This window comes from Rhincodon typus, unplaced genomic scaffold (assembly GCF_021869965.1).
Source record: "Rhincodon typus isolate 14 unplaced genomic scaffold, sRhiTyp1.1 hic_rhity00002736, whole genome shotgun sequence".
Lineage (NCBI taxonomy): Eukaryota > Metazoa > Chordata > Chondrichthyes > Orectolobiformes > Rhincodontidae > Rhincodon > Rhincodon typus.
The window spans coordinates 2,190-25,000 of NW_025968374.1; the positions used below are offsets into that span (position 1 = coordinate 2,190).

General features: G+C 40.6%; 1 protein-coding gene across 1 annotated transcript; it reads right to left on the bottom strand.

The window, feature by feature from the left end:
- Nucleotides 1-728: 728 nt before the first annotated feature.
- Nucleotides 729-18,170, bottom strand: LOC109937697 (dynein axonemal assembly factor 1-like; the record flags this gene model as incomplete). The annotated part of the gene is made up of 5 exons (XM_048593374.1): nucleotides 729-1,000; nucleotides 12,206-12,602; nucleotides 16,186-16,254; nucleotides 16,923-17,032; nucleotides 17,832-18,170. Coding segments are annotated over 5 exons (1,022 nt in total), but the record flags the coding sequence as incomplete, so codon positions are not given.
- Between the last annotated feature and the right edge of the window lie 4,641 nt (nucleotides 18,171-22,811).

Consider the following 22,811-nt stretch of genomic DNA (forward strand, 5'->3'; position numbering starts at 1 on the left):
GACTAGATACACAGGGACCAGTCACACAGAGACAGGTCACTCAGAGAACGGTCCCTTTCTCACTCAGGGACCTAACATCCGGGAGCCAGTCATTCTTTCCTTGTGGGAGCAGACACACAGGGGATGACTCACTCTCTCACTGAAGGATTAGAAACTACTGAACTAGTCACATTCCTACTGAGGGCTTAGTCATTTTTCCACTCTGGGATCAGTCGAACAAGACGTCTGATCTATTACAGTTATGAAATTATATTGCAATGGTTATGAAAAGAAAGTTGTCCTTGTTGCAGGATTAATAATTAATAAGGGTCTAATTGAGAATTGTCACTCGGGATAATGATTGGAGGCAAGCAATCATGAATAATCAACACAAAAGTAACTTGTTGGAAATGCTGAAGAGAGAGATGGCGATGGTTTCTGATGCACTTTCACAGGAAGAATTCATGTTTCCCTCCTATTAACCCTTGACATGGTAGCTTACCAATCCTGTTGCTTCAGCAAAATTAAATGATCTTGAATAGCAATATGCAGCTTTTCCATTGTCCTGATTGGTTCAGGGATTGATTCAGTTGGCAGAGTCTGGTACACAATATGCAGTGAGATTTGGGCGAGTAGTGCACCTGCAGTTACTGGTGGTTGAAGGCAGCAGCAATGGACAAGTGAGGGTTGATGTGTAGAAATAAAACAACCAAAGGTAAGGGGAGATAAATGAGTTTTCACCTCAGTTATATTGCAGGCCTCTAAAGGAATAAAGTAATTTATTGAAATAACAGTCAAAAATAGACTTAACAGCACATTTTAGAACACCTTAAAACACTGTAATTTACCAAAGCAGTTACAACTGTTAAATAAATCTTCCGTAAACTGGAGTCTTTTCTCATTGGTTAATATCATCAGTCCAGGCCAAACTCAATGTCTTCAGTGTGAACGTGATCAATCTCCAAAACTGCTAATTCTTCTTCAATTTTTTCTCCTTCTGGACCGTGATGAGTGAAATTTCCTTAGAAAATATTAACATTGTAAAATTGAGTATCACATTTGATCAGGAAAGGAAACACCTCGCCAATGATTGTTTCACAGCTCAGCAGTAAAGTTAAATAATAATTCTCAGCATTTTGCTGTACAACCTGTGCTCGACACCATAGCATTAATGCACATAGGCCTCCCCAATGCTCAATTGTATAAGAGTAAAATCGTGTTTTGGAATTGAGAAAACGGAACTGATTTTAAAGATTGCCAAATGGCCAGCATTCCAGGGGAGAACAAAGAAATTGCTACAAAGATACTCTGATGCTCTCCCTTAAGAATGGCAATAATGTCAATGATTGGAAGGAGCTTACTACTGCCTAATGGTAATCCTGCCCCTTTTATGCAAAGGTCTATGGGTTGAGAATCAACATATTCAGTCACATGAAGATGCACATGAAAAACCACAATCCATCATCCTTAATTTGAGGGATAGCTGACAATAATTGATACGAAATTCCAACTATGGAGTATCAGCACCAGCTCCCTCAGAATCAACATGATGGTAATGGCGATAGATCAGCAGAGACTAATCTCGGCTCTGAATCAAAGCTTAAGAGTTCCTAACCCAATTGAGAGTACTGAGAGAATGCTGCATTCTTTGGTATCTTTTGGATGAAATGTTTAACCACAGTTAGGCCAGAGTTGCTTTCTTAAATAGCCATAAAAGATTGTAAGGCACTACTTTGAAGAAGCACAGCTGAGGTTGGTGCCTTTGATAATTAAAATCTATCACACACTTACTTGTGGGATCTTCCTATCTGCAAATTGGCCAGCATGCAAAACCATGAGATATAGAGGGATCTAGGTTTTCTGGGATGCAAATCAAAAAATAGTATAGTGTTACAACAAATGATTAGGAAGGTAAATTGAATTTTGTCATTTAATGCAAGGGGAATGGAACATGAAAGTATCAGAGAGTTATGGGGCTGTTCAGGGCCTTGGTCAAACCATACCTGGAGTACTGTGTGGAGTTTTGGTCTTTTTAATTGAAGAAAGGACATAATTACATTAGAAGCAGTTCAGGGAAGGTTTGCTTGACTGATTCTTGGGAAGGTGAGTTATATTATGCGGAAAAGTTGGACAGATTAGGCCTGTATCATCATATCAAATGACATAGTTATCAACACATTGCTATTCATAGAACATAGAACAGTACAGCACAGTACAGGTCCTTCGGCCTACGCTGTTGTGCCGACCTATCATCCTACGAAGATCAAACTATACTGCATACCCTACATTATACTATCATCCATGTGCCTATCAAAGAGTTGCTTAAATGTCTGTAATGTATCTGACTCCACTACCACTGCCGGCAGCGCATTCCACGTACGCACCACTCTCTGTATAAAGAGCCTACCTCTGACATCTCCCCTATACCTTCCTCCAATCACCTTAAAATTATGCCCCCTCGTAATAGTTATTTCTGCCCTGGGAAAAAGTCTCTGGCTATCCACTCTATGTCTCTCATCATCGTGTACACCTCTATCAAGTCACCTCTCATCCTTCTTCGCTCCAATGAGAAAAGCCCTTGCTCCCTCAACCTTTCCTCATAAGACCTGCCCACCAGTGCAGGCAGCATCCTGGTAAATCTCCAGTGCACCCTCTCTAAAGCTTCCACATCCTTCCTATAATGAGGCAACCAGAACTAAACACAATATTCCAAGTGTGGTCTTACCAGTGTTTTATAGAGCTTCAGCATAACCTCACGGCTCTTAAAACTCAATTCCCCTGCCAATGAAAGCCAACATCCCTACGCCTTCTAAACAACCCTATCAAGTTAGGAAGCAACTTTGAGGGATCAATGGATGTGGACCCCAAGTTCCTCCACACTACCAAGAATCCTGCCATTAATCCCGTATTCTGCATTCAATTTCGACCTTCCAAAATGAATCACTTCACACTTTTCCGGGTTGAATTCCATCTGCCACTTCTTTGCCCAGCTCTGCATCCTGTCATTGTCCCGTTGCAACCTACAACAGCCCTCCACACAGTCCACAACTCCACCAATCTTTGTGTCATCAGCAAACTTACTAACCCACCCTTCCACTTCCTTATAAAGATCACAAGGAGCAGAGGTCCCAGAACAGATCCCTGCGGAACACCATTGGTCACTGAGCTCCAAGCTGAATACTTTCCATCTATTACCACCTCTGTCTTCTACTGGACAGCCAATTCCGTATCAAGGCAGCCAAGTTTCCCTGAATCCCATGCCTCCTTACTTTCTGAATGAGCCTACCATTGGGAACCTTGTCAAATGCCTTGCTAAAATCCATATACACCACATCCACTGCTCTGCCTTCATCAATGTGTTTTGTCACAACCTCAAAGAATTCAGGAAGGCTTGTGAGCCATGACCTGCCCCTCACAAAGCCATGCTGACTATTTCTAATCAAACTCTGCTTTTCCAAATAATCACAAATATTATCCCTCAGAATCCTCGCCAATAATTTGCCCACCACAGAAGTAAGACTGACTGGTCTGTAATTTCCAGGATTATCCCTATTCCCTTTCTTGAACAATGGAATAACATTTGCCACTCTCCAATCATCTGGTACTACTCCAGTGGACAGTGAGGATGCAAAGATCATTGCCAAAGGCACAGCAATCTCTTCCCTTGCTTCCTGTAGAAACTTTGGGTATATCCCGTCCGGCCCAGGGGACTTATCTATCCTCATGTTTTTAAAAATTTCTAGCACATCCTCCTTCCTAACATCAACCTCTTCGAGCATATCAGGTTGTTTCACGCTGTCCTCACAAACATCAAGGTCCCTCTCACTGGTGAATACTGAAGCAAAGTATTCATGAAGGACCTTCCCTACCTCCTCCAACTCCATGCACAAGTTCCCTCCACTATCCCTGATTGGCCCTACCCTCACTCTGGCCATCCTCTTGTTCCTCACATAAGTATAGAACGCTTTGGCATTTTCCTTAATCCTACCCGCCAAGGCTTTCTCATGGCCTCTTCTCGCTCTCCTAAGTCCTTTATTCAGTTCCTTCCTAGCTCCTTTGTAACCTTCTAGAGCCCTGTCTGATCCTTGCCTCCTCAACCTTAAGTAAGCTTCCTTCGTCCTCTTGACTAGATGTTCCACATGTCTTGTCATCCAAGGCTCCTTCACGTTACTATCGCTTCCTTGCCTCAGTGAGACAAACCTATGTAGCACTTGTAGCAAATGCTCCCTAAACAACCTCCACATTTCTGTTGCACATTTCCCTAAGAACATCTGTTCCCAATTTATGCTCCGCAGTTCTTGCCTAATAGCATGATAATTACCCCTCTCCCAATTAAATACTTTCCCATACCGTCTGCTCCTATTGCTTTCCATGACAATAGTAAAGGTCAGGGAGTTGTGATCACTATCACCAAAATGCTCTCCCACCAAGAGATCTGACATCTGGTCTGGTTTGTTGCCTAGCACTAAATCCAATATGGCCTCCCCTCTAGTCAGCCCATCTACATATTGAGTCAGAAATCCTTCCTGGACACACCTGACAAAATCTGCTCCATCCAAAGTATTTGCACTTAGGAGGTTCCAGTCGATATTAGGGAAGTTGACGTCACCCATGACAACAACCCTATTTGTGGGATCTTGCTGTGCACAAACTGACATCTGCATTTCCGACATTACAATGCAACACATATCCTGTATTCCTATCTCCCTTCCATTTCCTGATTTATTGCTGCTACTTTGTTACTTTGTATAATCTTTAGTGAAGAATTCAAAGTACTTTGGTCATCACAAAAAGACACCCATACACTTCTGTAGTGCCATTCCCTGTGTAGAATAATAGTTTCCATCTATATGTGGTCCTGCATCAAAATTATAAATGAATAATTTAAAGTAAACAGTGGATCATCATTAGTCCGTTGTAATTGTCTTGCTGCTGGTTCAAGCTGTTTTTCAATCTCACAGCCAATCAATGGAATGAATAACAGTGTCTGTCAAGATCTCCCTTCCACTGCTGTATCCCTGGACCCAAGCCCAGCATCTTTTTCTACCACATAGCAAGTTCTTATGTAATAAGTAAAATACTCAGGGGACATCATACAGCGTGGGTTTAAACAGTCCACACCAGGGATCAGCAACATTTTCATACCTGTAAAGCATATTAAAAAATTTGCTTTAAAGAAAAAATGTAATGTCATGTTGCCATAGTCCCATTCTCTCATTAGAGAGACATGACTGGTGATGGTTTAACCTGAGGGTCACCACACCTCAATACGAGAGGTTGAGATTGAGTGTCATGGTAAACTCAGTTGATGCATCACATACCAGCCATCCAACCAATTGAGCTAACCAAGCCCCATATCTACATATACACTGGCAAAGGTAGCTTAAATGTTTTCTGACTAATTTCTTCAGACAGTATTTTAAGGAACCGACCTGAGAGAAGGTTATACTAGATCTGGTCCAGTGCAGTAGGATAAGATTAATTAATGATCTCAGAGTTAAGTCACCCTGAGGTAGCAGTGACTGTAATATGATTAAATTTTACATTCAGTTTGAGGGAGAGAAGAGGTTGCAAGAATATTTTTGAAGATTTAAATAAGGGCTATTATGAAGGTGTGAAAACAGAACTGGCTAGAGTGAGTTGGCAAATTATGTTAAAGGCTAAGTCAATGAAGATACAGTGGCAAACATTTAAAGGGGATATTTCAGCATATAGACAATAGATACATCCCAAACAAGTAAGAACATTTCCAGAGGACAGTCCAACCATCCATGGCTAACTAGAAATGTTAAGGGTCATATCAAACTAAAAGAAAAAGCATACATAGTGCAAAGACAGGAGACTTGTCAGAAGATTGCATAATATAGAAACAGTAAATGACTAAAAATGAAAAAGGAGGAAAATATTAGAGTACTAAAAAAGCTAGCCAGAAATATAAGAAAAGTAAAAGTTTCTGTGAGTATTTAAAGAAGAGAGTTAACAAGGTAAATGTTAGTCCTATAGAAGGTAAGACTGCAGAATGAATATGGAAAATAAGGAAATTGATTAACTGAATATGCATTTTGCATCAGTCTTTCACTAAAGAGTACACAAAGTAAAAAAGAAGCAGTAATAAATCAGGAAATGGAAGGGAGGGAAGAATTCAGGAAAATCACACAGATCACCAGGTACTCATTGAACTGTTGGAACTGTGGGTTAGCTACCCAGTTGGTCCTCAACATAAGGTCTTTAAAAAGTGGCTAGTAAGATAGTTGATGCATTGATTTTCATTTTCCAAAACTCCCTTGACTCAGCAATGGTCCTATCAGATTGGAAGATAGTGAATGTGTCTTATATTCAAAAAGGGAGGGAGACAGAAAACAGGAAACTGCAGGTTTGTTAGCTTCTAACTGAAGCTGTTTCCACTTGTAAAAGAACCAAGAACAAAAGGGTGTAGATTTAAAGTGATGCACAAATGAAACAGAATGATGTGAGAAAAAACATTTTTGTACAGCAAATTGTTAGGGTAGGGAATGCATGCCTGGAAATGTGATGGAGGCAGGTTCAGTTCAAGCATTAAAGATGGCATTGGATGGTTATTTAGATAGTAATGGTGTGCAGGGATATAGGGAAAATGCAGGAGATTGGCACTAGATAATACAGAGGGTCCAGGCATAACAGGCTGAATGGCCTCCTTCTGCACTGTAGTAATTCGGTGATTCTGTTTTACTATCATTTTGTCAATAAAATAATCTTAAAGAGAAACTTTAACTTTGTTCTACACATTTTAAGCAATTGATTCTCATGATAAAAAGTTTCTAATGCACATTAAAAATAAAAAGTACAAAGTTATTTTTATGATTAGTTAATTACCTCAGATTTAAAGGAGCCTGGATAGCTGTGACCACAATATGAATTTTACATCCAGTTTTAAAGGGAGAAGGTACGGGTTATGACATAACATTTCATACATGAATTAGGCAACTACGCGGGCATGATATCTGAGCTGGCTGTGAACTGGGATACTGGGCTAGGGGGTAGATACATCGAGACACAGTGGCAGACATTTTAGGGGATTTTTCAAAATAATCAGAATACGTATATTCGACCTATAAATAAATTTTCTAAAGGGAGGACCCACAATCTGTGGTTAACTACTGAAATTAGGGAAAACTTTCAACTTAAGAAAGAAAGGAAGAAAGTAACTGCACAAAGATGAATGGTACGTCAGATGGTTGGTCAGATTGGAGGAAGAAACTAGAGTATGAAAGAAATTGAACCAAAGACATAAAAACACTTGTCAATAGTTTCTACAGGTAGGAAATAAAGTGAATGGTGATCTTCTAGAGAGTGAGAATGATGAGTTAACCGTAGAAAATAAGGAAATAGTGGGTGAAATGAACAAATATTTTGCTTCTGTCATCACGAGAGGACGCAAAAAACACTCCAGTAATAGCTGTAGAGCAGAAGGTGAAGGTAGCAAAATTACAATCACAAGGGAAGTAGTACAAAGAAAACTGATGGAGCTGCAGACTAATAAGTCTTCAAATCTTAATGTACTTCAGCCCAGAATCTTAAAGCAGGTGGCTAATGAGGTTGTAGAAGCTTGATGTTATTTTTCAAAATTTAGTAGATTCTGAAAATATTCCATTTGATTGGAAAGTAGCAAACATAACCCCACTATTCAAGGAGGGAGAAAACAGGAAACTATAGACAGTTAGCTTTATGGCTGTTGTGGGAGAATGTTAGAATATCATTTAAATCATTTAAAAAATTATGCAAGCACATTTCAAAAATCTCAAAATATTCAGGAAGAGAAAGCATGGTGACTTCAAGGCAAATCATGTTTAACTAATTTATTGGCATTTTTTGAAGGAGGAACATTACGTTGTGGATAAAGGGGATCCTGTAGATCTTCCATACTTGGATTTCTGGAAAGCCCATCACAAGGTACCACATGAAAGGTTACCGTAGAAAATAAAAGCTCATGATGTAGGAGGTAACATACTAGCATGGACAGAGGTTTGTGGCTGACTGGCAGAAAACAGAGTATGCAAAAATGGGTCTTTCTCTAATTATCAGGATATGATGAGTAGAAGTTTGTGTTGTGGCTTTTTAACAATTTGCACCAATTACTTAGATGAGGGAGCAAAGGCATAGTAGTTGGATTCACTGAAGATACCAAAATAGGTAGGAAAGAATGTTGTGAAGAAGAGGTAGAAAGTTGCAGAAGAATGTAGACAGATGAATAATTAGGCAAACGTTTGGCAGGTGGATTATACTGTGAGGAAATGTGAAATTGTTCACATTGGTACGAAGAATAAAGAAGTGGAGTATTACTTAAATGGAAAACAACTACAGAATTCCAAGGTGCAAAGGGATTTCGATGTTTTGGTGCATGAGTCACTGAAGGTTAGTATTCAAGTACAGCACATGATCAGGAAATCTATGGGGATGCCCTATTTATATGAGGAGAATTGAACATAAAATGAAGGAATTTATGTGGCACTGGTGAGATCACATCTGGATGTGTATGTGGTTTTGGTCTCCTTATTTAAAGAAGGATGGAAATGCTTGGAGGAGGTTCAGAGGAGGTTTACTAGATTTATACTTGGTATGAGTGGGTTATTTTATGAGAATAGTTTCAATAGGCTGGACTTGCTTTCATTGATATGTGGAAGAGTGAGGATAACTTAATTGAAGTGTATAAGAGCCTGAATGGTCTTTACAAGGTGGAAGTAGAAAGAATGTTTCCTTTAGTGGGGCCCTCCAGAACTAAGCATGCACTATTTTAAAATTAGGTGTCACCATTTCAGGACAGAAATGAGGAGATTTCTTTTCTCTCAGAATGTTGTGCAACTTTGAAACACTGACTCAGAGGGCAGTAGAAACACAGTCAGTGAATATTTTTAAGACTAGGTACTTTCTTGGGCAGGGGAATCAAGGGTTATTGGAGTTAGATAGGAATATGGAATTCAAAACTCATACAGCTCAGTCATGACCTAATGAATGGCAAAGTGGGCTTGAGGGGCCGAACAGTCTACTTCTTTTCCTATTTAGTACTTTTGTATGTGATTTGTCATCTCAACTACTTTACACCTCACCATAATGACTAAATTAATACTGCAGAGAGGGAAATCTCAAACTTGTCTCTCTCTACATGAACAAGTCATTTCCAGGATAGTCCACACATTTCGCATTTAGAGATGACATGTATCATCAATAGTAGTTAGTGGTTACTGTTACAACAAAGGGTTGTTAGTCCACTGCTACAGTTCTGAAATCTCTTAATTAGAGGATCATCTAATTTTTTGATGTTGCAAATCTTGACAGTTTTGATAGTAAGCAGAGATCTTTCTCCCAAGTAATCCCTAGGATTTTGCATCTCCTCAATAAATGATGCTAACCTGTCTCAGGACTACAGACCTCCCATTCAGGATCACTGAGGTTGGCATCAAGTAAACTGGCAGAGAATGGTCTCCAGAGAACAATGTCATGGTTAGTCTCACTGCTTTTTGCCAAGGCTATTGCTGCCAACTGTTGCAGAGGGTCAGATTTAACACTTTCTTACTGTTGACAAGAAAGGAGGTGGGAGAACGTTGGTTGGGTCACATTGGTGCAGATCACCTCACCAGCTATGCACAAGCCTGCAACACTGGATATGAAAGACAAGAACAATAGTATAAATGCCAATTTAAAAAGGAAAGTGAGTGAAAGCTTGGGGGCACATTTGTCAATGCCTAATTAATCACATTGTTAAGGTTTGTTCATATCTTTATTAAGAGAAAAAGATGTAGTTATTAATTGTCTATGTGCAACAGGGAATTAACTGCAGATGGCAAGGTATGCACTCCCAGCCTAAACATTTATTTTGCAAAGTTATGGAGTCTGTAGACCACGTACACATTGGTTGTGGGCGGTTGCAGCCCCTTTTTAGCTCCTTGAAAAACCTTTTGTTGTGCTTTCAGTTCCACTTAAAGTCCCTTGCAACTGATCTTTGGGCATCCAGTACAGAAGGGTGTGGAGAAGTTGGAGGGATCGAAGGATCTATTTCCGTGGTGTATGATTTTATGACCTGCCCTTGGGCCTGCTCAAGTTGGCCATTAATAGGTCCAAGTAGCAGGCGGTGGAGGGGGTAACAGTTGTTGATATCTGCCCCTCTTGTGTGGCTATGTTTATGCAGGGGTGTTCATGGAAAGGGAGCACGCTGTGTCTTGATACGTTTAGAGACAGGTGGGCACTACAGGAGGTGGAATGCCTTATTACCCCTTCCAAATCCATTTTGATTTCATCCCTTTCCTCTCGTTCCACCTTTCCCACACATTTGATATTATTGCATTGCCGTTAATAGGCTTTGATTAGATAGAAACATGGGTAATTTAGTGGTGGTGGATAAGAGGTGAAAAGTACCACAGATGATTTGATGGTGGGGAAAAACATTCAGTTGTGTGTAAGAGAACTTCTGGATATGAGAAAACACATAAATAGGGAGTTGGGAGCTCATGTGGTACAGTGGTTGTGTCTCTACCTCTGAGAGGAGGCCTGTGTTCAAGTCCTAGAGATGTGTGTAATAACAGCTCTGAACAGAGTGTTAGAAAACATCCATAAATACGAAGTCAAGGATTTTTGTAAGTGTTCCATCTCTGAGCCAGAAGGGCTGGTTTCAGGTACCATCTGCTCCAGAGCTGCATCATAACTTGTCTGAACAGGTTGATGAAAAGTACCTACACTTTGTCTATGTGTAGTGGTATGTCCTTACCTCTGGACCAGGAGGCCTGGGTTAAAGTCCCATCTGCTTCAGAGATGTGTAATAACATCGCTGAAAGGTTAATTAGAAAATATCCATAACTCAGGAGTAACTGAGACACTGGGCGTGTGATGTGATGAAGGATGAGAGGACTGAGAAAGTCAAACTCTTTACACAAAAGAAACAGTGTATGTCTTGGTTTCAATCTCATCAACGGGCTTTGAATCTCTTAACAATGTTTGCACGCTGAACAAAGGTTTATAACAAAACGACCAACCAAATTGTGTTTAGTCCCATAAATTTAGAGGACCACAAAATAAACAATGAATACAGTATACCAAACAGGAAGAAGTACAAGTAAATTGCTATTTCATCTTGAGGAAATTTTTGGGATCCTAGTCAATTAGAAAAGAGCAGCTGAAAGGATAGGTATTGCATCTACTGGATTTGCATGGTAAAGTTCTGTGGGAAGTGTTGGGGTGTTTAAAAATGAATGAAGCTGTGACAAAAAGAATGATGAAATGGTTACTCCAGTTACAGATGAAGAAAGGTGAAAATGCATTAGTAATGGCATTGTGTTCAAGATTACACAAATGGTGACAGATAACTGATCGAATATAATGGCTGGTGGGGACAATGGTGAGCCTAGCATGGTTCTCAGAGTAGGGAAATGGGTAAAAGCAGAAATGTCAGGAATATCAACCAAATGAAGGGAAAATCCTCTTTACAATGAAGGTACCTTCATTGGAACAGGTATGATGGAAATGGAGAAATTACCATAATGGATGGAGTTCTTACAAGAAGTGGGCTGAAAGTGTGAGTCAAAGGGCACTAACTTTTTTTCCTCTCTAATATTAGTTTTTCATTCTCAGAATGTGAGTTTCATTGGTGAGGCTGGTATTAGTTGCTCATCTCTAATTCTTTTGATGGAGTTGGTGGTGGTGGTGGTGGTATGTCTTCCCCATAAAATGTTTCAGTCAACGTAGTGAGCTAATCCTATGACATAGTCAGTCAAGTGAGTTCTAGGTTCATAGCCCAATGACAGTGAATGAATGCTGAGTACATGAAGGATGTTATTCAAATCGATCAGCTGTTCTATCCTGTCGTACTGTGGTGGGGAATTTGAAAGTAGCTGCTGATGAAGCCTTGGCGAATTCCTACACGCTGTTGGTAGCACACACAAAAGGGGCCGTGTACCAGTGGTGGAGGGGATATTTTGTTTCAGGTCATGATATGATGCTAATCAGGTAGACTACTTTATGCTGAACAGCATCAAGTTTGAGAGTTGTAATTGCAAGTAGACAGCATTCCAAGCATTTCCGACTTACGGTTGTCTGGGAAGTTGATGGAAAATTGAGGGGTGGGAAGTAGCACATTGGTTACAGATTAACTAGCCTTTGGTCTGCTGTAATAGCCATCAGATATATGGTCCAGAAAAGACTCATGGGAAAATAGCGCATAGCGCAGGGATAAAGCATTACCCACTCTCAGTAATTTTACCTTGAGCCAGTGGCGTAATTTGCTTAGTGCTCTCAGTTACGGATTGGCTGGAGATTTCCTCTATGAGTATTCTTGTAGGTTGGTCTTCCTCAGGTGTCCCTGGTGGAGTGCTGCTGATATTCAGTTCAAGTGTTGTTATTTCTACATTTCTCTCATTCGTTAACAAGCTTCCTGTTTTGCTAGTACTTAGTTGTGTCGCACACTTTTCTTCTAAAGTTCCAATTGGTTTATTTTGGCTAGTTGTATCTCCACCTTCATTCTCTTTTTGATCTGCTGAGGTTTCTTCATTTATTTCATCTTGAACGTCCTGTAAGAGAACTCCTATATCTTCCTCCATGTCTAACTCACTATCATCATATGCAGCAGCAATGATCTCAATCTTTGGCCGATAGATAGTCTGAAAAAAGAGGGGAAATATTTCAATTTTATGTTGCACGTTTGAGAACATTATTGTCTCCCAGATATATCTGTTGGCCACAGGGACCCTTTATGTCACTTTGGCCAAAATGGCCATTAATGACACATTAAGTAAAACAATTATCAGAACATAACATTAAACCACATTCCTCGCTTGCAAGATAGAAGCGTCTGGGAGAGGAGGTATTGGTGGCAAATAATCTACTTAGAATTTGTGGCCAACATTTGGCTAAAGGATTTGGTGGGCTCAAAGTGAGTTGGTGGGGGAATGGGGGTGGGGTGGGGGAGGAAAGGAAAGTTTGTTTTAAGAGCACTGGCACCAGTTCTGGTGAAGTTGGGAGCTCTGCATTTGAACCATAAGGAAATGAAAGAACTGGTGGAATGGTTTAATAGTTGGGGGCAAAGATGCAGGGTGGTAAACAGCAAGGATTCGAGTAAGAAAGACCATGGTACGGAAAGTAGAAATTGATGAACGTATGTCAATAAAAATAGTATGTAAAATAAAGGTACTAACAAAGAAGAATATAGTCAATTATAAGTAAGGAAGAGATCAAGATTAAGAATAAAATGGTGGCCAGGGAGAGAATAGGTCTCATTAAAGATCTGCATGGCCATCTACGTGTGGAGCCACAGGAAATGGGGGAGATTTTTAATGAATATTTCTTCTGTGTTTACTGAGGACAGAATCATGGATGCTAAGGAAAGAAGGGAAACAAGTGAGGATGTTTTGGACGTATTACCAGAGAGGAGGTGTTTGCAGCCTTAGATTGTATTAAGGTGGATAAATCCCCTAGGCCTGATCAAGTCCATCCTCGGACATTGTGGGAGGTGAGGGAAGAAATTACAGAGGCTCTTGCAGAGAATTCTGCTTCATCTTTAGCCACTGAAGTTTCGGAAGAGTGGAGGGTGACTATTGTTGTTCCATTGTTTAAGAAAGGTAGCAAAGACAAGCCAGGGAACTATAGGCCAATGAGCCTGACATCAGTGGAAGGCAAGTTATTGGAGAGGATACTGAGGGACAGGATCAACCAACACGTGGATAGCCAAGGTCTTATTAGGGATAGTCAGCATGGATTTGTGTGCCAGACATCAGTCTGACAAATCTTTTAGAGTTTTTTGAAGGGGTAACCAAGAAGATAGATGAGAGTAGAGCAGTGGATGTTGTTGATCTGGACTTTAGTAAGGCCTTTGCCAAGGTCCTGAACAGCAGGTGAGTCATGAAGGTTAGGTCGGGATGGGATCCAAGGAGACCTAGCTAATTGGATTCAAAACTGGCTCAATAGTAGGAAGCTGAGGGTGATGGTTGAAGGTTGATTCTCGGACTGGAGGCCTGTGACTAGTGGTGTGCCACAGAGGTCAGTGCTGGGACCTTTGTTATTTGTTATTCACATAAATGATCTGGGTGTGAATGTACAGGGTGTGATTAGTAAGTTTGCAGATGATACAAAATTAGGAGGTATAGTTGATAGAGAGGAAGGTTATCAAAAATTACAGAGGGATCTTGATCAAGTGGGGAAGTGGACTGAGGATTGGCAAATGCAATTCAATACAGATAAGTATGAGCTGTTGCACTTTGGAAAGTCAAACCAAGGCAGGACTTATACAGTAAGTGGTAAGGTCCTGAGGAGTGTTGTGGTACAAAGAGACCTAGAAGTACAAGTACATAGTTCGTTGAAAGCGGTGTCACAGGTGGACAGAGTGGTGAAGAAGGCATTTAGCGTGCTGGCCTTCATCAGTCGAGGCATTAAGTATAGGAGTTGGGACATTATGTTACAGTTGTATAAATCACTGGTGAGGCCGCACATGGAGTATTGTGTTGTTATAGGAAAGACATAGGTAGACTGGAAAGTGTACAAAGGAGGTTTACCAGAATGTTGCCAGGACTAGTAGGCCTGAGTTATAGGGAGAAGTTGGCCAGGATAGGACTTTATTCCTTGGAACATGGGAGATTGAGGGGTGACCTTATTGAGGTGTATAAAATCATGAGGAACATGGATAGGATGAATGCATATAGCCTTTTCCCCAGCAATGGGGAATTGAAAACTAGAGGGCACAGGTTTTAAAGTGAGAGGAGAAAGAGGACTTGAGGGCAACTTCTTCACACAGAGAGTGGTGTGTATACGGAATGGGCTGCCAGGGAAAGTGGTTGAGGCAGGTACAACAGCAACATTTAAAAAAACATTTGGATAGGTACATGGATTGGAAGGGTTTGAAGGGATATGGACTAAATGCAGGCAATTGGAACTAGCTGAGTGGGCACCATGGTCAGCATGGACCAGTTTGGGTCGAAGGGCCTGTTTCCATGCTGTATTGCTCTATGACTCTATAAAGACTTGAGATGTGAACCGGAATAATTCTAGACAAAACCAATAGCTTTAAATACTAACAAAGATCAACTGGATGTATTGCTTTGTTCAATTCAGAGAAAATAATTCAGGGAATTCATGGAGAACAGGACACTGTAGATTTAATAGCAGTAAATTAAATCTCTTATGAAATTAGAATGTATTAAGATAATTCACAAAAGCAATCAAGGGAGATGAGTCTTTTCACTCAGAATATTCCAATAATCTGAATATGCAGTGGAAGCTGATTTCAAAAACAGAATTGGAATATACACATGAAGGGGGAAGATGTGCAGGAATATAAAGAACTAGGGGGGGATGTAGGAATAATTGGATAGATCTTTCAAAGGTGAATGGCCTCCATCTATGTTACAAATGCGAATAAATCCTGTCCCTCAGAATCTTCTCAATAATTTTCCTACACTGACGTAAAGCTCACTGGTCTATAATTTCTTGGATTATCCCTGTTGCCCTTCTTAAATAAAGGAAGAAAATTGGCTATTCTCAAGTTTTCTGGGACCTCATCTATGGCAAAAGAGGATACAAAAGATTTCTCACAAGGTCCCAGCTGTCTCCTCCCTTGCCTCCTTCAGTATCCTGGGATAGATCCCAGATGTCATAGAATAGAATCCCTATAGTGTGGAAACAGGCCATTTGGTTCATCAAGTCCACACCGAGCATCCCACCGAGACTGCCCTCCCTCCTACCCACCCTATCCCTGTAACTCTGCATTACCTATGGCTAATCTACATAGCCTGCACACCCCTACATTTATATTCTGCAGATGCAGCGTAAACCCTCCAGCTTGGACGGTAGGCCTCTGCTCTATGAGACCCTGCTCATTACCAAGCCGGTAGTAAGCCAGCTGTAAGGCTGCCTCAATCATTTGGAGTTGTTGAATCTTATGTATCCTTGCTCATTCTCTAATATATGCTGGAAGCACGCTGCTAAAATCCAAGTTTCTGAACTTGTTATTTGATATCTGCAGGCATGTGCCATAACTCCAGACAGCAAAGATATTAACGGATACGGGGCACATTAGGTCATGGAACCACTATAATCTTACTGATTGGTGGAACAGGCTAGAGGAACTAAGTTTGCTTGTCAGACATTTGATGGCTGTGCAGGCAGACCATCCAAAAATATAATAAGCTGTCTAAATTCAATTACAAAAAAATACACAAATGAAAGCAAAGTGGAGAGAACGTGATAGTTTACCTTGCAGCTTGAGGTCTGTTCCGGTTCTGATGAGTTACTTACATTTACATCTTCCAGGTCAGGTAGATCCTGTAAAGAAGCAGGAAGCTGGAGACTATAAAATTGAATACAGACATGTGAATCTGGATAAATGTATGATATTTAAATATGTTATTACAATCATACAAGGAATGCAAGGAGAGGATTTTAAATGCATGTAACATCATCTGATACATGAATTGATTAAAATCAAAGAGTAGCAATATATTTAAAAACAATGCTCTTATTCACACAAAGTATTGTGAAGGACAAATTTCTGCTGCTGTGATTTAATACAAGCTGGGTTTTAGACACCACACTTTCTTTATTGGGCTTACCTCCATCGCCATAACGTTGCTTGCCTCCAAACCTACCACACCTCACTGTAGAAAACCTAATCCATCTCTCTGCATCTCCAAATTTGAACATTCAAGATAGCTCTGTACTAACATTGTTAAGAATACCATTTTGAATTCTATTAGTTTGAGAAGCTGAATTCAATCTTAAAACATTGTAAAATAAAAATAAACTAACAGAATTAAAAGTGCCCAAAGCCACTAAAACACAACAGGTTTACATATAGACATTTAGGAGTGAAATCAAGAAACACTCCTTCACAACCTTCTGTTTTGTAAGATTCTGTAATATCAGAAAATTTTTCCAAACAACTCTTTAAATTTTGTGAACTTTGGTCATTTCTGCATTTGCTTTTGACTCACATCAATATATAATTTCCTCTCCTCTTCTAAGCAGATGGTCTCTATGGTGTTTGCCTTTACCAGTTCTGTCACTAGAACCCTCTCAGCAGGCACCTTGTTTGATGATAAATCTGAGAACAGGGATCAAAAAGACACATGTGAAGACACGAGTAGTGTAAAATTACAGACTTGAGCAAGTGTAATGGTTGTCACAAATTTAAGACAGTGACACAGATACAATCAAATAAAAGCAAAACGTTACAGATGCTGGAAATTTGATTTAAAACAGAAAGTGCTGCAAAAACTCAACAAGTCACACAGCATTTGCAGAAAGAGAGACAGAATTAATGTTTCAAACCTGATATGACTCATATCAGACTCAAAAAGTTGACTATGTTTCACTCTCCATAGATGCTGCCACACAGATACGATCATTTGCAACTTCTCAAGTGACATTTACATTGGTGGAACACCATGCCAATGGTTTAAAAATATGGGCAACATACAACCTTGCAAATTCAATATTTGTGCCTTACACTGCCTGTTCCTCACTCTGCTGCTGAATCCCCAAGTCTTCTTATGTTATCTCTTGCCCTGATGACTCCAGAGCACTCTGTGGCAGTATTCCATTTTCTAGCCGCCATAGATCTGAAATCATTCAAATTCTGCCACTAATATTCTTACATCAACTTCTGTTCACCTATCACTTTTGTGCTTGCCAACCTACATTGGCCCAATTGCAAAGGATAGCGAGAAAGAAGTGGCTGATTAGCCAAGTAAACGTTCCTTACCATGCTGTATCTCATCTTGATTAATGTCGACATTTAAAACCTTAAGTACTCTGATTTTTGCCGTTAATCAAATGTTTGCATGTTTCATTTAAAACTACTTTTAAAATACCATTAAGAAGTAATTTGACAATACTTTAACCTGTAATATCGCTGTTGAAGACTGTGCTCTGCAACTGGTCAGAAGTATCCAGTGATGGTGAGAAAATCTCTTCTTCTGACCGCACAAACTCAGCATTACCCCCTCTGTCCAAACTCAATGGTAAAGCAGCTTGGTCTACTATATCTGCATTGGATCCTTTTTGCTGGTTCTCAGTAGCTGTCTCAGTTTTTCTTCCAGCATTTTGCTGCTGGTCTTTCAGGGTCTCCTCCTGGATTTTCACTACATCATTCACAAACTTTTCAATCTTTTGCTGGCTTTCGACACTTGAATAACGGGGAATTATCTCGGGCTCACTGGACTCTGAAGTCGAGTCTTCACCTAGAATTTAAAAAGTGGGATTACAGGGTGAAAAACAAACAAGCTTTTAAAGAACTGTGAAATTTTGAATTAAGAGGCAAAGTGGAGGGGCCATGTGAAAATCTCATTGTAATACCCGGATTCATATAACATCACTTGTATGATCAAACATTCCAACATACCCTATGAGGGTTTAATCAGACAAAAATTGGCAATGAGACGTGTAAACAGGGTACTAACACAGGTTACTAAAAACTTGGTCAAAGACATAGGGTTTTAAGGAATGACTGTGAAGAGGACAAATGTAGATGCAGGGGTTTGGGGAGGGATTTCCAGAACTTAGAGCTTTGACAATGAAAGACACAATTGCCAAAAGTGGGAACGAGGAAACTAGGAAAAGTACAACAAAGCAGAACTGTAGTATTCTTAAAGATCGTAGCTCTAAAGTAGGTTGCAGGGACAGGGAGAAGCAAGGTAATGGAGGGGTTCAAGTACACAGATGAGAATTTTAAAAATGGATGCATTTCCTGGTCAGCAAGTATAAGCATGGTGGATTCTTCTGGTCGTGTTTCCATACCCTCTCTCACCAATATTCTGTACAAGCTTTAGCTTGAGAATTGAGTACTTTCAAACTTGCAAACATTTCTGCCAGTAGAAGGCATTTTAGGAAATATTGCCTTCTCATAGTCATTGTTGACAGAATTAATTTGGCTGCATCCTCACATCAGTACATAAGGCTTTGCAGTGGCTGACACCAGTCCCAAGGTGATTGTGGCACAGTCAAGTTACATTTCACTGGCTGCTGGCAAGAGGCATTGTTGAGGTCATTAGAGAATTCATGTGCCTTTGTTTGTAGAGGCTTTGTCCAGTCAACAAGGTAACAGTTGCGGGGGTTACGATCCAGGGACTGGGCAATACGTAAGAAGTTGTCTCCTGGAGTTGAACATTTTTGTGGAAGAGAGGTTGACGAAAGTGAGCTTTGTCTGTTATACTCTTAATGTAACTTGTCTCCTTACAACAGGTGGAGCACTGGTCCAGGTACAGATCATTCAGTCTAGCAGGCTTCAGACAGCCAGTAAGAGCTTTGCAACCTCCAAGGAGGAGTGCTGGTGGCCGAATGAATATTCCTAGCTGCTAACAGTTCTGATGAAGAGTCACTGGACTCGAAACATTAACTCTGCTTTCTTCCCACAGATTTTTCCAGGCTTGAATTTTATCAGCAATCTCTGTTTTTATCTCTCAGCTGAAGGAATGGATAGGTTGTTGGTATAAACATGGAACAGCAAGTTTGAGAACATTACATTAAGGTGAAGTATTTTTCTGTGTCATTTGCTTCTCTTTCCATTTCAATCAAAAAATAAACACCTGATGGCTAGCATGTTACTCATCAGCTCAGTTAATCTGACATCTTTGGTTATATGGAATAACTTCTGAACAAGAATGAAATGGGTGATCCTATTATATGCTGAGGATAAGTCACAAAAGCTGATTTTGTCACTGGCCAGTCACATAGCCCTCCTTAATAAATTAGGTGAGGTTTAGAAGTGGGACTATGTAGGATATTGCTGGTCTGAATGTTGCTTAATCAATGATGACATGTTCATCTCCAAAGGGGGCCAGATAATTTAGATCAAGTCTTTTGAACAGTTTGTAGCTGTGAACTAACAGGATAATTGGCCCAGGCTTCAGAATTGCCAGTATCTTGCTCATGTCTACAGCCTAAAGTTTGTTAGCTGCTAAGCAGTTGTTGGACATACTGTATATCCTGTACAGCCATAGGTCCAATTTTTTTTAATCCACTCATGGGATGTGGGCATTGCTGGCTGGCCAGCATCTATTTCCCATCCCTGTTGCCCTTGAGAAGCTGGCGGTGAGCTGCCTTCTTGAAACACTGCAGTTCATGTATAGTAGGTTGACTCACAATGCCCTTAGGAACAGTGAATATATTTCCAAATCAGAATGGTGATTGGCTTGGAGGGGATTTTGCAGGTGGATGTGTGCCCATATATCTGCTGCCCTTGACCTTCTTCATGGGAGTGGGCATGGATTTGGAAGGTGCTGTCTAAGGATTTTTGATGTATTTCTGCAGTGCATCTTGTAGATCAAACACACGGCTGCTACTGAGCATTGGTGGTAGAGGGATTGGAAGTTTTGAACTGTTGTATTCCTAGCCAATGACCTGCTCTTGTTAGATACTGTGTTTATGTGGTGAGTCCAGTTGAGTTTCTGGTCAATGGTAACCCCAAGAATGTTGATAGTAGGGGACTGAGTGATGGTAACACCAGTGAATGTCAAGATGCAGTGATTAGATTGTCTTTTATTGAAGATGGTCATTGTCTGATATTTGTGTGGCATGAATGTTACTTGCCACTTGTCAGCCCAAGCATGGATGTTGTCCAGATCTTGTTGCATTTGAACATGGACTGCTTCAGTATTTGATGAATTGTGAATGGTGCTGATTTGTTCATCTAACATACCAGAGTCCATCTGCTTTGATACTTTTTAACATTTTGACGATGAATAATCGCTTACTTGTAGTTTGTAAAGTCAGTAAATTCCGTAGATCTTGGAGACTTAGTCCTGCTGGGATGATAAGTTGGGTTTCCCTGCCTCCCCAAGAGGGGCTGATGAGTGATTTGACATGGCATGGCCTCCCATTGTGTGTTGTAGTTTAGTGAAGTCACTTCTTAGTAACCTGATAATTTTCTATGCTTTTTTGTAGGCATGCAATATATCAGTATTTCCTGCTATTTTATTTGTCTGTCTTCTGATATGGAATCTACAGGCCTTTCTCCAGCTTGCAGAGTGTAATTTTCAAATGGATCTGCCTGGAGACAGTTGACTTAAGTTTCATTGAGATATTCAATATTCTCTGATCGACTTGGGATGTAGTTTATCTGACTTGGAGTCATATGTGGCACAAAGGAAAATGGTTGTGGTTATTGGAAGTCAGTCATCTCAGCTCCAGGACATCTCTGCAAGAGTTCCTCAGGACAGTATTCATGGTCCAACCACATTCACATCAGAACTGGGGGTGTCTGCCAACGATTGCACAATGTTTAGCACCAATCGCAACTCCTCAGATACTTAAGCATTCGATGTCCAAAGGCAGCAAGCTCTGGACTATGTACAGGTTTGGGCAGACAAGTGACAAGTTACATTCACATCACACAAGTGCCAGGCAATGGCCACCTCCAACAAGGGAGTATCTAACATCATTCTTTGACATTCAATGGATCACTATCACCGAATCCTCCACTATCAACACCCTAGGGGTTATCATTGATCAGAAACTGAACTGGACTAGCCGTATAAATATAGTGGCTAAAAGCAGAGACTAGGAATCTTGCAGTGAGTAACTCACCTCATGCCTCCTTAAAGCCTGTCCACCATCTAAAAGACACATGTCCAGAGTATGATGGAATATTCCTCGCTTGCATGAATGAGTGCAGCTCCAACAACATTCAAGAAGCTTGACAACACGAAGGTCAAAGTAGGCCACTTGATTGACACAACATCCACAAACATTTACTCATTCCACTACTGACACTCAGTAGCAGCAGTGTGTACCATCTACAAGATGCACTGTAGAAATTCACCTAGGTTTCTTATTCAACAACTTCCTATCCTTGACTACTCACTTCTAGAAGGACAAGGGCAGCAGATACATGTGAACACCACCACCTGCCAGTTCCTTTCCAAGCCACTCACCATCAGATTTGGAAAATATATCACTGCTCCTTCAGTGTCACTGGGTCAAAATCCTGGAATTCCTTCTCTTGGCATTGTGGGTCTACCTACAGGAAATGGACTGCAACCGTCCAAGAATGCATCTCACCACTACCCTCTCACAGGCAACTAGAGACGGGCAATAAATGCTGACCTGGCCAGCGATGCCCACATCCTGCGAATGTATAAAAGAAAATCTTGAGGGAATGTTATTTCTAAAAGTTTTCAACATCTCCACAAACACATCATAATTTTATGGAGAAAGGGAGAGGTCTCCACAAACACATCATAATTTTATGGAGAAAGAGAGAGGTCTGTGATAGCAGTGTGCAATATTGAGTTGAAACTCCTCTTCTCAGTCACTTTTTTGAAGTTAAACATTGACCATGAGCTTTTGAGTGAGGAGCAACCACAACAGAGCTCTTTTATTTCTATTGACAATGTTGGAAACATGGAATAGGATCCTTGGCTGCTTTTGCAAATTGGTTGGCTATGTGGTTATAAACAGACTCCAAGTCCTGCTTGTAACCATGTTTCCATCTCATCTAAACAGATAAAGGAGCTATAATCATCTGGTCAAAGGACATCAGATGCAAGTTTTGCAGTAGAGACCCCACAGGGCTCTCTTGAATTCAAACACTGGAAATGGGCTTCTCCTAGATTCCCCATACGGAATGATGTGACTCACCTAGACACTGGACAGTAGGGCTCACTTGAACCACCAAAATGGGGCTTCATCCTGGACCTGCAACACAGGGGAGTATGGCTCATGTGGAATCCCTGATACAGGTGCGTTGGCGAGCAGAGAGGGTAGGCTCACCTAAATGTCTGACAGAAGGAGTTTTCTAAACAGCTTTCTTTGCAAAAGGAGTGATTGGATAGTGCTTTTTTTGTGGGATAGCAAGATACAATTTATACTAGCACTTCTGGTGG